The 14,652-nt window shown below is 39.8% G+C and overlaps 1 protein-coding gene across 2 annotated transcripts in view; it reads left to right on the top strand.

The window, feature by feature from the left end:
• HS2ST1 (heparan sulfate 2-O-sulfotransferase 1) overlaps positions 1 to 14,652 on the top strand; it is an 83,836-nt gene that overhangs the window by 57,552 nt on the left and 11,632 nt on the right. For both annotated transcript variants that reach the window (XM_033151654.1, XM_033151656.1), the window contains exons 2-3: positions 7,119 to 7,357; positions 13,490 to 13,575. In XM_033151654.1, the coding sequence (XP_033007545.1) occupies positions 7,119 to 7,357; positions 13,490 to 13,575 (325 nt within the window). The remainder of the gene's footprint in view (positions 1 to 7,118; positions 7,358 to 13,489; positions 13,576 to 14,652) is intronic.

The following is a 14,652-nucleotide window of genomic DNA, read 5'->3' as shown; positions in this document are numbered from 1 at the left end:
AATATGTCTCTTCCAACAGTTTTAGGAGTCACTTGGGCTGACTGAAAGCCTAATGATTGATTCCAGGGATTATCATGTGCCCTTTGAATGTGTGTTTCCTCTCTAGTTGCATCTCACTTTAAAAACATATCCTTGAGTTGAAAAATTTTATCGTGACAATTGCAAAAGAACCCTAACCTGCTAAATAACTTCCAATTTGATGGATGTTTCTGAATAATACAAGTAAAATATTCCAATGTATTCTGGAATATTTTAAATTCCATTTACCAACTTAACGCATCTCATCAGAAGTAGTGAGCAAAATATTAGTCATTTAGTACTCAGCATCTTTAAAATCTGGAAAATTTCACCATCCAACTTCAAAAGGTTATGCTCTCCTTAAATAACTAATAGTTCACATAATGTTAGGCAACCTCTGGTCCCAGGGCTACCTAGGGTACTCAATGAAATTTTATACAGGTGCCAAGAAGAGGGAAATGAGGTTAAAGGGGATGCCCAAGAAAGGAAGATGAAAAACATACCAAAGGGGTGCCCCTTGGTATTTTGGTCTGACTCCAGTCACAACTGGCTTTGACCCTATCACTCTAGTGGGAATGTAGCCTGCAACTGGGGTGGGGAGTTAAGTGAAGTGCACAATGAAAGCTGATAATATAAATCTGCATTTTTGCACTTGATAATCCAATCCTTTTCCTCTTTGTGGTGCAAAAAGGTACTCCGTAGCAGTGTTAGAAACAGGGGTAGAAAAGCTAGGAGCCAAATGGCTCCTGGGACCTGGGTTGTGAGCGCCGAAGCAGAATGCCTAATCGCTACTGGGGGAGGGGGTTGGCAACACTTTTTATTTATTATTTTGATAAGCATGAACTAATATGCAATTCATGTAAGTGACATGTCACATTTAATGTTAATGTCACATTTTTAGCAGAAATTGTTATACATGTTTAATTTGGTGTTTACAATAAAAATATTGATTGGTACCATACTTCAGTTTTCAAAACACTCTACTCTCTATTGTTAAACTCCTTAACATATTGTCTGTCCTTAACATATACTTCGAGGCTTCAAAGCATGTACATTTCAGTAATCCTTGATTGTCAGCCAGGCACAAAAAATGGCAGACTTTTTGAGGTGCTTGCAAATCGAGACTCTTAGGTGCAAAATGCGGCCGGTAATTTTGAACCCTGCTCCGTAGTCTTAAAGATAGCTTAGTGGGACAACTCACAGGCTTGCAGAAGAATAGCTTTACATTAGGGAAACTGTGACATAGTTAGAAATGTCTCAAACTCAGGGAGCACCTGCACACACTGAACAGATTATTTTCCTACATAGGAAAATCAACACATGCAGCTTGTACACTGTGTACATGGCTCTAGCTGAGAGAAGGAGGTTGCTGAAGCTGAAAGCTGCTGTGTCAGCAGTTCTGTACTGCAAGCTGAGTGGCTTTCCTGAAAGTGAGTCTTCTCCTGAGAGGGCTGCCAAGAAGTGTGAAGTCTGGGTAGCTTTCTTCTAACTAGTTACACTATCGGGAATGGGGCATTCAAGAATGCTCATTGTTCTTATACACAAACCTTGACTACTTTGACATAAACTGGACTTTGCTCACCCGTATCACCTATTTCATGGGGATAACGTTCCAAAGTTTTGCTGTCACTTCAAGACATTTGCTCCACAGCTTATTTTCTACTCCTCTGCAGTGTTAGAAACTGATATATGAAAGCTAGGTGCTAAATGGCACCTTAAACAGAGGTTATGGACGCAACAACGGAATGTCCAGGCACACTTTTTAAATATCAAGAATTCTGTGCTGAAAATGAATCAACTTCAGCTAAAATCTTGTTCATTTTTCACAGGGTCTAGTCCTTCCCACCCCCACCCCCAATATTCTTATGAAGTCCCTTCTCCAGTCATTGGAGAGTAGCTGGAAGTGGGGAGGCAGAAAAAGGTGGTCCTTTCCTTCCACTCTGCAGTTTTAATCTGAAATCTTAGGTGCAGTACTGCACCCAGAACTCAGAAATGACTCGTGCTGTTGAAATTCCCTGTTGCAAAATGCACCTAGAACAATGGGAGTTTCGAACACTGCTCCTTTGCCAGCATTATTTTAGAGACTGCTGCTGTGTTGATTTTTCCTGCTCATGCTCTTTGGCTATGACTTTGAGTTGATTATTTAGTCCTTTTTCTTTAAGAGACTTTATGAAGTCCCCCCCCCTAAAGTTTACAGCAACATTGAGAACAATTAAACCACTTGTTTCTCACCACATCTGTTTCCCCCTTTTTCACTTCCTACAATAAACACTGTATGTGTGTTCTTTTTCGCTTGTTGTCTCAACTACTGTACATTCTTCTTCACTGTTCTGTCCTTTGGTGGTTTAAATTATCTTCTCTCATTCAGCTTGAGCTATTTACATTTCAGTCCCTTCATTTTGAGCTGCTTTGTGCCTCTGTACTCTTAAGTTTTGTTTCGTTGGTGATCTTTGTTTCAAACCATCCATTTCACATTGTTTGAACTACATATTATGTCTTCCAATTTTTCTCGACTTCCTCCTTTTCATGCATTCTCTTCCTGTTCATCTTCTGCTGTCTTTTTATCTTTTCTTTTAGAAAACAAATGAATAACCAAATAGAGGTGATTTAAATCTACCTTTGGTAGTTCATTCACTTATTTTCATATATCATTGCCTAGTGTTTGATGGAATTCTTCTAGGATCTACTGCCCACTTGTATCTGGCACATGATTTTTATGATTTAGGAATAAATATCTCATTCACATACATATTACTTGAAATGCATGGCTCTCAGGATTTTTTTCTATCATCTTTAGATTTAGAACTGTTATCCTGTTCCTCCCCTCTTGTTCTTTGTAGACAATATCTTAAATTGTGATCCTTTGGCAGGGATTGTTTGAAAGTTAACCCAGCTGTGATTGCTGTGTGTAATAATTTGAATCCATAGGCAGAATGAAGTAGAAACAAACATTATCTCTCGAGGAGCTGATAATGCCAAGGGTTTCTTCTCATTACCTCTCAGCCAGTGGGGCATTCTTTCATCCAAAATGTAGCATGGTTCTGCAAATTATTTGTCTGTGAATTAAAAGTCATTCCACTTTTTGAAGGAAATATTGTTACAGAAGCAACAGAACTTTCTTCTTTGACAGAGGTTTTTTTGTTTGTTTGCTTAAAATACCATTAAAAATGTTTTGTTTCTTTAATCATTAGCTTAGCAAGCCACCCCTGCCTTACTTGCTTAAGCGATGCCCACCACAGACAAGGAGAGACCAGTTGGGGTTAGCTGCTAGGGCTGGCGAGGTATCAATATATCATCCAAAATCGATTTGAATTACACATTGTGATAATGGTTTCATAATATTTGGCATGGTGATAATTGTGAATCACAATGTGTGTGTGTGTGTGTGTGTGTGCACGTGATATGTAAAAAATTGTGATATGAGGAAAACTGTGAAGCAGGTCATCACTTCTCTCATGATTCCTGCTACCCCTGTTGCTCTGTACTATAAAATAACAGCTGTTAGTAGAAATGTATCAGTTTTAGACCCCCTAAGTAGTAGCAGTTGCCAGGACGTTATCCCGTTTACCTCTGCATAGTTCCACCCTCATTTCAGACATTGTGATATATTGGTATATTGTGATGTTAGCTGGTGATATATCACAATGTTAAAAATCGGACCTCGCTCACCCCTATTACCAGTAGCTGCTGTTATTGCTATAAAGCTTTGCCCAACACCTCAGGACCTGCTGCAGCTGGATTGTCACCCCACAGCACCTGGGGAGACTGATACCAACAGCTCCATGGGATAGAGAAGATAGCGTATTTTTCCTTTAACAGTTTTCAGAACACAGGGCTGATTTTTAACACACCGTTGTATTTTGAGGGTAGTGTGTAAAGCTGTTCTCTCTCCACCCACCCCCCAAAAGGTGGTAGGAAGGGTTTTACATGTTTCCTTTGGAACCTAGCTCCCCTCTTTAAAATGGGAATCTATTTTTCCACCTTCCAGGAGACAGGGAAGGGAAGAGTGTGTACCCACCTCATTGTTGCAGGTCGTCTTTTGCAACCTGATCTTAAAGAGCATGCAGCTCTTTTGAGCCATGTAAGAGAATTGGACCTTGGCTAGTTGCTTGAGGGCAGCTACCACAGGTGTGTGTGGCTGTTTTCCACCCTGAACCTCAGCCTTCCAACACCAAGTGCCCAGATATACCAGCTTGGTTAAACATACGACCAGAGCTTCTATAGTCAAACTGGGGGAAAAACACACCAATAGTTCTAAAAGCAATTTCATGTCCATCTGGCTTGCCATAGGGAAATTTTCAAGCTGTGCTTACTTGCCAGCCATATTCAGTAACACCAGCCTTCTCTTTTCTCCCCTCCCCTTCTCCTTTTGCTTTAATCCCATTCAATAGCACAAGATCTATGCATAGTTGTGTGGTTGTCTTCAGTAAAATACATTCATACCCAGGAGGGAAGGGGCTTTTTTGTTCAGCATTTTTGAAAACCTGGAATTTCATTGAGAAATGTCATATGTGACAGCCATAAGTATAGCTGGCTTAAAGAATGGACAGATTTACAATGACATAAGTCTTTCAGTTGGTATAGAGCCTATATATTCTGCTCTGGTGGCGAGATGCTGAATATGGGAAATCACCATAATCATATAAGTTAATATCTTGCTTATGAGTTTCCGGAGGAATATGAATGATGGCTGTTGGAGACTGCATGTTAGACTAGATGATACTAGACCCGCCTCCCTAATTGATCCAACAAATCATTGTTTAGGTGGATGGACCAAGTTGTGTGTGATTGCATGGTCTCGTGATTTTTGCATTCCACAAAACTGTGTATGATTTTGAACATTAGATGTTGTGATGTTGGAAAGGGCTGGAATCATGAGGTAAGAAGTGGAATTTATTAACACAAATCTAGGAGATGTTGAGGTCCTGACAGTCCTGACTCACCTGTAAAATATTGGATAAACATACAGGTACGAGACCAAGGAAGGAGATGAACAGTGTGCTTACATGTGTGCACAGAACAGGAAGACAAAAAATTAGGCTAAAAAAAACACCACCAAGTACCAGGGTTTCTGACCTATAGAGAGTGTGTTTTACTTCCCCATGCTTGTATCAATTACATCTTTTTATCTTAAGTGAAAAGCCTTTTCTGTTAATCTGAATATCCTAGTTTGAAATGCTGATAAATCCTGTAACTGAGAGAAAAGGCCCACATGTAATTAGACCCTATCATAATTCATATACCCTAAGGGAACAGATATGAAGTTGTACAGGTAACTATTAATTAGGATATCTCAAGTTCTTATTGTCTGGTCTAGCACTTTACTCCTTAATCTGGGGAAAAGAATATTTTAATCTCATATGCTTTAAGTCTGTAAATGGAATAGAGCCAACTTGAATATTGAGACAGTGTGGTTGGAGTCTGCTTTGGCTCTTCTGAGTGTTTCTTTACAGGCTTTTAGATGCAAGGATTTGAGAGTCTGACATCATTCAGTAGCGCTGAATTAACATCAAGAATGAACCTATGCATATTCTTGACAACTATGCCAGTTAGCTAATTAAATAATTTGCATATAATGCTGCGCGAAGAGTTGAGCAAACCTGGCAGGAAGGGCAGGACAAAGAAAGACAGCTGGTCGTCTGAGCATCTGGTAGCCATAAAAAATGCCCACAATTCAACCTTTGGAATTTAATTTCATATTGTGGACCCCGCTGGATTACGATGATGGACATTTTTGTGTGTTGCTTTACTTTGTGTCTTCCAACATTTTGAATGTTGAACATATCAGGTAATCGAGCATTTAGCTGCATATGTTTAGTTGTGCCTGTTGCACGCCCCCCCCCCCCCCCATTTTCAAGAAAGGCCTCTGTTGCCTAGTCCTACCTTTTAGTTTGCAAAACCTATATGCTTTGTTTGTTAGCTCCTCGTGTTTCCATTCAGCCCTTTCATATGATGCCACGGTTGTGTGCACGTAGTAAAAATACATAATTGAATATGTGATAGGGCACCTAAAGAGGAAATGAATACAGGAAGGCAATGCTTCCTCTTTTTCCTACTTGCAAACTAGCCATGGGCATGTCCCTAATACCTCAAGCATTCCATTTCACTGTTGTTCTGCTGCTAAGCTTAAAACAAAGCACTCGTACATAGAAAAGTAGAGTTGTCGTGTACACCTTGCTTGCTAAATGAATGTGAAATAGTTGGAGGGATTATTATTATAAGCATGGTGGCCGTGAAATGAGGGCAACTGAGAGAGAGAGCATTAATCAGTTTGGCCATGTTGAGTTTGAGTTGCATGGCTGGACAGCAACAAGTATTAGTAGTATTAAGGCAAGGCAGTCTGCTTTCAGGCCAGACAGAAGCGTCCAGCCTAGCATACATTTAAAAAAGGCACTTAATTCAACTACTGGCTATGCTGTGGGGTAAGGTCAGTTAGCAATTACATGGAAAGATGTTGTGGACTTGAGCTGAAGTGTGTGCTGTCCCAGTTTTATCTGCTGTTCAGTTCAAGGATTGCAGTTGCCTCTCCTGCTTTGTTCTCTTCTGTTTTGCTACGTTTTTGTATTCAAGATTGGCATTCTGCACCTTTTTTTAAAAAATGATGATCGTGTCGTAAGCTGCTTCCACTTCTATTCTTATCAGACTTGCAATTAATATATCTAATTGGATTTTGCAAAGCCATTCATTGTTATATCATACACAGGGGAGTGGGCTTAATTAAAATAAGCACAACATCCGTTTTATCTAAATTTCAGTTCCTCTTTGCAATTAATTGACTAAACCCTGAATGGTCAGTAGCTAATGTTCTGTAAAATTCATATTATGTGCAGTATCATTTCATCTATCATTGCAAAATGCTAGATGTTTTGTAGCAATTATTTTTAGATTGGCTGGTGGGGGGGGGATTATTGTGGAAAATGTCTTCTCGTAGATATTTCTTCCCTTACTCTTGTTAACTCTTAATGGAGGTTTCAGTATTAAAGTTCCCAGGCATTGTATCTTAACACCACATTTTTTAAAGGTTTAAATTGAAATTTGGTCAAATGAAGGAATGAAAATTTGCTCATAAAATGGTTTGTGTACTCTGTTTCTTTTTATAGAGAGGGCTATTGCAAAACACGAAGTCCGAGAAATTGAGCAGCGTCACACAATAGATGGCTTTCGGTCAGATGTTGTTCTGGATGAAGATGATGATGTGGTGATCATTTATAACCGAGTACCTAAAACTGCAAGCACGTCCTTTACAAACATTGCATACGATCTTTGTGCACGGAACAAGTACCATGTTCTGCATATCAACACAACCAAGAACAATCCTGTGATGTCTCTGCAAGATCAAGTAGGTTGCATTGGTTAAGATAAAAGCCTTAATTTCCTTAATTTGTTTTATTTTTACGTCGGGTATTTTGGTACACCAGAAGTAAAGTATCAAGTATGAAGAAACATTTGAGAGTAACACCCAGTAGAGAGCAACAACATACAGGTTTTAGTAAAATTGTTACCTTAGAGCAAAAATAAGCAATTCATATGTTTTGGATTACAGTTCCCATCATCTCTCAACATTGGATGTAATGACTGGGGCCAATGGGGGTCCAACAAATGGTTCTTTGTAATCACTTAGGTGCATGATAAATCACTTAGAGGTCTTTTGTTGAGTAACCGGTTTAAAAACGTTGCTAAATAAAAGGTAAAATACATAAAACAACATCTGGATGGCACCATGTTAACTACCCCTAACTTAGAACCTGGCAGAACAGGAGATGCTGATATCATACTTACTATTAAATTTGTATTTTAATTGAACTCAACTAAATAATAATAATAATAATAATAATAATAATATAGATATTGTCACTTGGTAAGCTTGAGTGATTTCTTAACACATTAAGGCAAAATTTCCAGTGTTTTCCGCCAAAGCGCCTCTTTCCTTAATTAATTTTTATATGAATTGATAATGCCTCCCTCCCTGCTGTTGATCAGATGCAAAGCCCTGGTTTTCTCTAACCCCTGCCTCTCTTTTGCCCTTTATACTCAGCCTATCACAAAATCATGTTCTTTCCTTCATCAGCCAAAATATCTTGGCAATTTCCTCGTTGACGCTCGAGTCGTCTCCCGCCTTGAGAACGGCAACTTTCCACTCTCTGGCCTTCTGTTGCCATCCTTCAGCCCTTCCACTTATTTCCAGCTGTCAGAATTAATCACTTGAAGTTTTCATAAGCCGTGTCTCTGCTTCCCTCCCCCCCCTTTTGTTTTGTCAGACTCATACAAATTTGTGTTTCTACAGAGGGCATACTTTGTACAGTGCCTGGCACACTTTAGTAGTAAAGAAGCTAATTTCGCTGTATGGCAGAACCACCTCTGGTCAAGAGGAAACACCACTCTGGCACTGTGTATCTGGACAACATCATTCGTTAATTTTATTTCATAAACTAATACCCAGCACCCTTCAACTCCCAAGAGTTTCCAGGGCAGCCAAGTTAGTGTCCACCAGTTATCCAGAGGATAGTTAGCTGACAAACCTTTAGTGGTCCAAGACCTAGAGATTTAACAAAACAAAGCTTTATTAAATACAAACCTATACTGTGCCCTGTACCATATCGGCAGAGAACTCTCTAACTGATAAGCCATTTTATTCTGTAGCTATAAAGCATGCATTTCTCCCAGGTTTTGCTGAGCCAATAGTGGCTTGTCTGGCTTGTTTTCTTTGACCCTTAGAGAATTGTTGACGTTCCCATCTGCCAAGAAAACTGAAATCTTTATACCATTCATTTTCTACTTTTTTTTTCCTTGCGGGATTTCTTGTTCTCCATCAGTGTACATTTGATCTCTCTTTCAATTCTGTGAAGCTCATCTGAGCTTAAAACATAAACAGCTTAAACATACCAGAAGTTCAAAAATAGCTCTTCAGTTATTTTTCTAAAAGTGCCAGGGAGAAAATACATCTGTAGAAACTTGTTCACATATTTTGGTCTTTGTTAGTTAAATTCCAAAGATTATCTTGAATTTAAAATACTAAGTAATTGCCCCAATTTTCTATACTATCTGTAAAGTGCAATTCCTAAATAATGGCAAAAATATCCATAAGACTATATTTGACCCTGAATAGTTCTAATATATTGGTCACTAGTGGGTATATTGTTAGCTTACTGCTGACCTGTTCCATGAAAAGCTTTGGCCAGCAAATGCAGCAATATCAACACAAATTAAGTGTTAATTCATAAGTCTGGATGACAGACAAAATATTGATATCAGAGAGAGCAGATGGTTCCCACAACCAAAATATTTTGGACCAATCTGCCATTCTGATGGCCACAGAAAATGTGAAAACACAATTTCCCCTAGAATAGAATGTAGGATATTCAAGAGTTTGGCAAAGGACAATTATGCCTTCTGCATTCCAGTTCACCTCACTGGGACCCCTTATTCAGCATTTATGAAGACTCTGGGAGAGCAGACTTGGGTGGAGATTGGGGATTAAGACAACCCACCCTATTTGCAGTATCCATTCTTACTGCAGTTGGGGATTGGTCATATGTCAATCTAGATAATATCAACAAAATTGGCAGGATCTGTGACCTATAGAAACTGGGGACTTGATTTCAGAGGTTTCATATTTCCCAGCCAACTAGGGTATTATCGTTGGAGTGCTTCTGGGTCATCCTAATACTTGCTTCATTATACCATGTTTCAGCAGTTGCTAGGACAATTTTTCACCAACTTCTATCCACTAAGCCTGTTCCAGTTCTTTTTGTTTCATTCAGATCAATTTGAGAGTGTTGGTGTTGAGTGGCTATTAAGGATGAGCCCCTGGTGCACTGCAGTGACCCTGCTTATGACAGACAAGGGCACTATTGGGGGAAACTGATTTTCTAGATCCGTTTTGATCAGGGTTTAAGCCCAGTTTGGGTGCAGATCACCCTGTATGATGCTCACCCTGTATGATGACCTCTGCTGGGAGAAAGAAAGAGGAAATCTGTCCCTGTTAATTTTCCTTGACCTTTCAACAGCTTTTGATAACCATCAACCATGGCATCCTTCTAGAGCAGCTGCCTGAGCTTGGGAGTTCATATGGCAATACTTTGTGGTGGTTCCAGTCCTACTTTCATGGTCATTTCAAGAAGGTGCAGTGCTCTTTGCCCCTGTGGAACCTTCAATACATATATTTAGGCACCATATGAATTCATTCCTCCTCTCCCAGGCCTTTGCTTTGGCTAATTAAATAATCTATCGCCTTTTAAACTGGGTGGAGGGGGATATTGTTTTTGTTTGTTTCTATGGTATGTGTTTGTATGTCGTAAACTGCCCTGTGATCCTTGGATGAAGGGCAGTATACAAATTTAATAAACCATAAAATGCTTATTTTATTTTCATCTATCTATCTATGAAGTTTCTTTGAATTAAAAGAGCGGGATTCAGCTCTGTTTTGTTGCAGCTGTTCCTCTGGAGGTTCTTTCTTGGTGTTAGATCATTGTATTTGACAATTAAAGGAAATACAGTGGCACCTTTGGTTACGTACTTAATTCGTTCCGGAGGTCCGTTCTTAAGCTGAAACTGTTCTTAACCTGAAGCACCACTTTAGCTAATGGGACCTCCCGCTGCCGCTGTGCTGCCAGAGCACGATTTCTGTTCTTAACCTGAAGCATTATTTCTGGGTTAGTGGAGTATTTAACCTGAAGCGTATGTAACCCAAGGTACCACTGTACATTAATGGTTTACTATATCCCATGTTCCCATCCTACAACATACCACAGTGAACTGAAGATTATTCTAACAAAAGCCAATATGCTCCTCACTTAAATAACTAGCAAATGTTGGCCTCATCAGAAAACCACATATGAGACATGCTATAAAAATGTTGCAGCATTTAGTCACTTATCAGCAGTGTTCCTGCCGGCCAGCTATTTCCCCTTCCATCTCCTTCCCATGCCATTTCTCTTTTGATAGGGGTTAGTGAGCCTGCTTACTTCTGCGGGGCTTTTCACTCTCTCTTAGGTTCATGTGTATGCGTGTATTTGGACTTCTGTAAACCTCAAGTTCCACCTTAGTAGACTGATAGCTGCTCCTCGTTTTGACCACGTGGCTGCTGGCTGTCGTCGCTTGCGTTTGCTATTTGAGGGAGAGATATCAGCATCCTGCAGTTGGAAGTACTCTCCATTTTAAACCGTCTTGCTGCCTCAAGTAAACATCAATACAGACAATGCCAGAGAAAGCAAAATTCAGCTTATGTCGAGTTCTCAGTCTTTTTCTTTCTTTCTTTTTGCACAAGTAGCTAAAGCTATCTGGTTGAGTGCTAGAAGAAATAGCAGCACATCAAAGCTTAATTTCAGATTACATTCCACAGTTAGATAGGAAACGTTACAGACATATATTTCTCTGTGTTTGTCATTTATGATCTCTCTATGCATATATTTATGTCTCTACACATGCCCCATGCATTCATTCTAATGTGAAAGCACCATTATATGTTACCATGAATATAGGACTCCTTGATCAGTTATGAGATCAGTACAGTCGGACGTCTCTGCTTTAATTGTTAAGACCATATGCCTTTATCTGTTACGGTACAGAGATACTTCCTGGTGTGTTCATTTTGCGTGTGCCTTAGTATATCAGTTTCTGAAATTGCAGTATTAAGAACCGAACAGATGGTGGTATTCAGATTTATCAACTCTTTTTCTAAAGCCAAACGAACAACCTCTGGCTGCTCCACTTGGTTAAACTACTCAAAAATGGCAGCTGGTTTGGACCTTTTGAGTCACTTTGCTACCTTCAGAATGTCATAATTCCTTCTCTTAACACCAGCTCAAATCTTCCTGTGCTGATGTTTATGTAGCCAAAACCACATCCACCTACACAGAAGAGAGAATTACCAGCAGACCTGACTTAACCCCAAGGTTAAATCTGCAGGGGGAAAAAACAAAAACAAAAAAACAAAGTGGGCACTCCAGAACAGCCCCATAAAGCTGAGAAACCAAGAGGGGGAAATCCTGGGCAAGGTATATAAAATAGGAATGGCTTGATCAGGATGGCAGAGAAATATTATTATTATTAGAATTAGAATTTGCATACCACCCTCTATCCAAACATCACAGGGTGGTTTACAACAAGCATGGTAGCAGAGAGCCATCTTAATTTCCCAATAACAACCTCCCCCCTCCCCAAAAAAAGGTATTTACTAAAAGTGGCAGGTTGAATTTCAAATGTTTTTTTTGGGGGGGCCTCCTTTGTTGTATGCTACTGCTCTCCCCCCTGAGTTTGGGGGAGCAGGAATACAGTGAATTGACACCTGAAACACATTTTGTTGCAGGTCCCACTTGTTAAGTCTGCTTCCATAAGCTTTACCTGTATCTATTTGGCCTTCATCTTTCCTTGTTTTTTGGCGATGCTGGCAAGGGCTGATGGGGGTTATAGTCCAACCGCATCTGGAGGGCACCAGCTTTAAGAAAGCCCAGTTGAATAATGTTCCAAAGTTATGTGTGTCCACATTCATGTGTGCATCTGTCTGCCTTCACACAAATTATGGCACTGGCATGAGTGAAAGGGATCGTGGGATATGTTCAAAAGCTGAAAGGAAGGGAAGGTGGTAGACCTACTTGGGAAGCAGGTAACCTGTTTGCTGGAAGTGCCAGAAATGCTTTCCTGGATATCTTTTCCAGTAGCAATTTCAGGGTGCAGAATCAATAGGTGTTCCTATGTGAAATCAGCCAATAGATAACTCTTAATAATAATAATAATATATTATTTGTACCCCGCCCATCTGGCTGGGTCCCCCCAGCCACTCTGGGCGGCCTCCAATTAAAATACATTAAAATATCACAGGTTAAAAACTTCCCTAAACTGGGCTGCCTTGGCTCACGTCTATTTATATGTTTGCAAATTTCAGACTCTACTTGGCAAGCTGAACCATTTGGGGTTTGCAGTTAACAGGCCCATAAGCTAAGCTCAGGTTATGGTGCAGTTGCCCTGGAATACGGACATTAGGAGAGGAGGACTTCAACACTCCTATTTTTAAAACAAATCACTCAGGAGAAAGCAAACAGATTTACAGAATTTTATATGTGGGTTCCTTTGAGCTGTTCCATTAATTATTGCACTTTAACCTTAATAGTGTGTGCTTTATGCTGTGAAGCCCCTAGTTCAAAACCCAGGTCACCTATGAGGTTCTTGGTAGCCTAGGACATGCCACTGCTTTCTCAGCCTCTCACCTGTAATAGAAGGAAGATCATTCTGCCCAGCAAAATGGCAGCTTTTAAGGATTGCTAAGAGGATCTCTGAGAGGCACTTTGAGCCCTTTTGAAAAATGCTGTATCAATATGAAGTATCATTATGGGTATGTTAATAATGCTTTCGAGTGGAGCATTTACAGTTATCACTTGCTATTAGCTGAGTTGCATCTCTTAATACTAGCCTATTTAATTGATCACAAATTTTTCTTCTACGCATTAAAGAAACTTTTCTTCTTCCCTCCCAGGTACGATTTGTGAAGAATGTAACTTCCTGGAAAGAAATGAAGCCAGGGTTTTATCATGGACATATATCCTTCCTGGATTTTGCAAAGTAAGCCACATAACATACAATTCTGTTTGCAGCATTTTGAGTCCTTGTCAGCTTATTTTTTATTGTTCAAGCACTGCACTGATTCACTTAAGCGTTTACTGCCCTCTAATGGTCATGAACAGAAATTGCACCATGACATTCTGAACATGCTCTTTTCTCCCCCCCCCCCATTACTTTTAGTAAAGCTTTTTTCTTCCCCACTGACTTCTCATTCAGATTGATTTCAGTCTTCTTCTCCTGGACATGCACCATCCTTTCCTATTGATGTGCTTTGGTGACTAAGCTCTTGGAATACATACTTTCTTAATTTTCAAAAAATCTGTGTGCTGTCTGAAAGCAGAAATATATAACTGTGGTAGAGAAGGCTGTGGAGATAAACCTCAGAACAGTCATGCTGAGCAGCAAATCAAGGAATTAACCAGTTCCCGCTTGGTGAATTTAGCCCTTTAAGTAGTTAAGATTCTCCACATTTTCTTTTGTCTTCTAATTGCTACTAATCTGTTGGTGCCACCCCTTTCCCAAAACTTACTAGTGACCACCTCCTCTCCCATAGAGCCTTTCATATTAGAAGTTGCTTTGCAAAATAATAAAAAAGCCTGCTGTTCCCTGGGCTGACTCTACCATATCATACAAAAGAACCGTAAGAAGCTGGACTGTCATTCTGTCATCTTCATCCCCATGACAAATTTGAAACACTAGCCAAAAATGGATATATGCGCTTGACAACAACTATCTGGTAATTTTGTCCATGCAAATGAAGGAAGCAATTATTTATTTTTAATATTTGACTGAGCTGTTAATGACTCTACTCAGTGCTTTCAGCCTTCCTTTAGAATAGCAAATCAACTTGCCGCCTTCAGCAGTGCAGTGTTTCAGTAGCACAGAGTACTTGATGGTAGTGCCAGAACACATGGAAAGAAACCCTCTGTTTAGGTTTCAGTCAGTATCTCTTCAGGCCTACTTCATAACAGTAAGTTCTGCCGTACGCCTGGGTTTTCCCTGGACACATCGGAGAATCTGGCTGCAAAAATGACGTCAGGGCGGATTTTTGCCGAATCGACAAAACATCCTTGGAAA

Source organism: Lacerta agilis, chromosome 6, assembly GCF_009819535.1.
Source record: "Lacerta agilis isolate rLacAgi1 chromosome 6, rLacAgi1.pri, whole genome shotgun sequence".
Taxonomy (NCBI): Eukaryota; Metazoa; Chordata; class Lepidosauria; order Squamata; family Lacertidae; genus Lacerta; species Lacerta agilis.
This window is presented reverse-complemented; position numbering and strand designations above follow the sequence as displayed.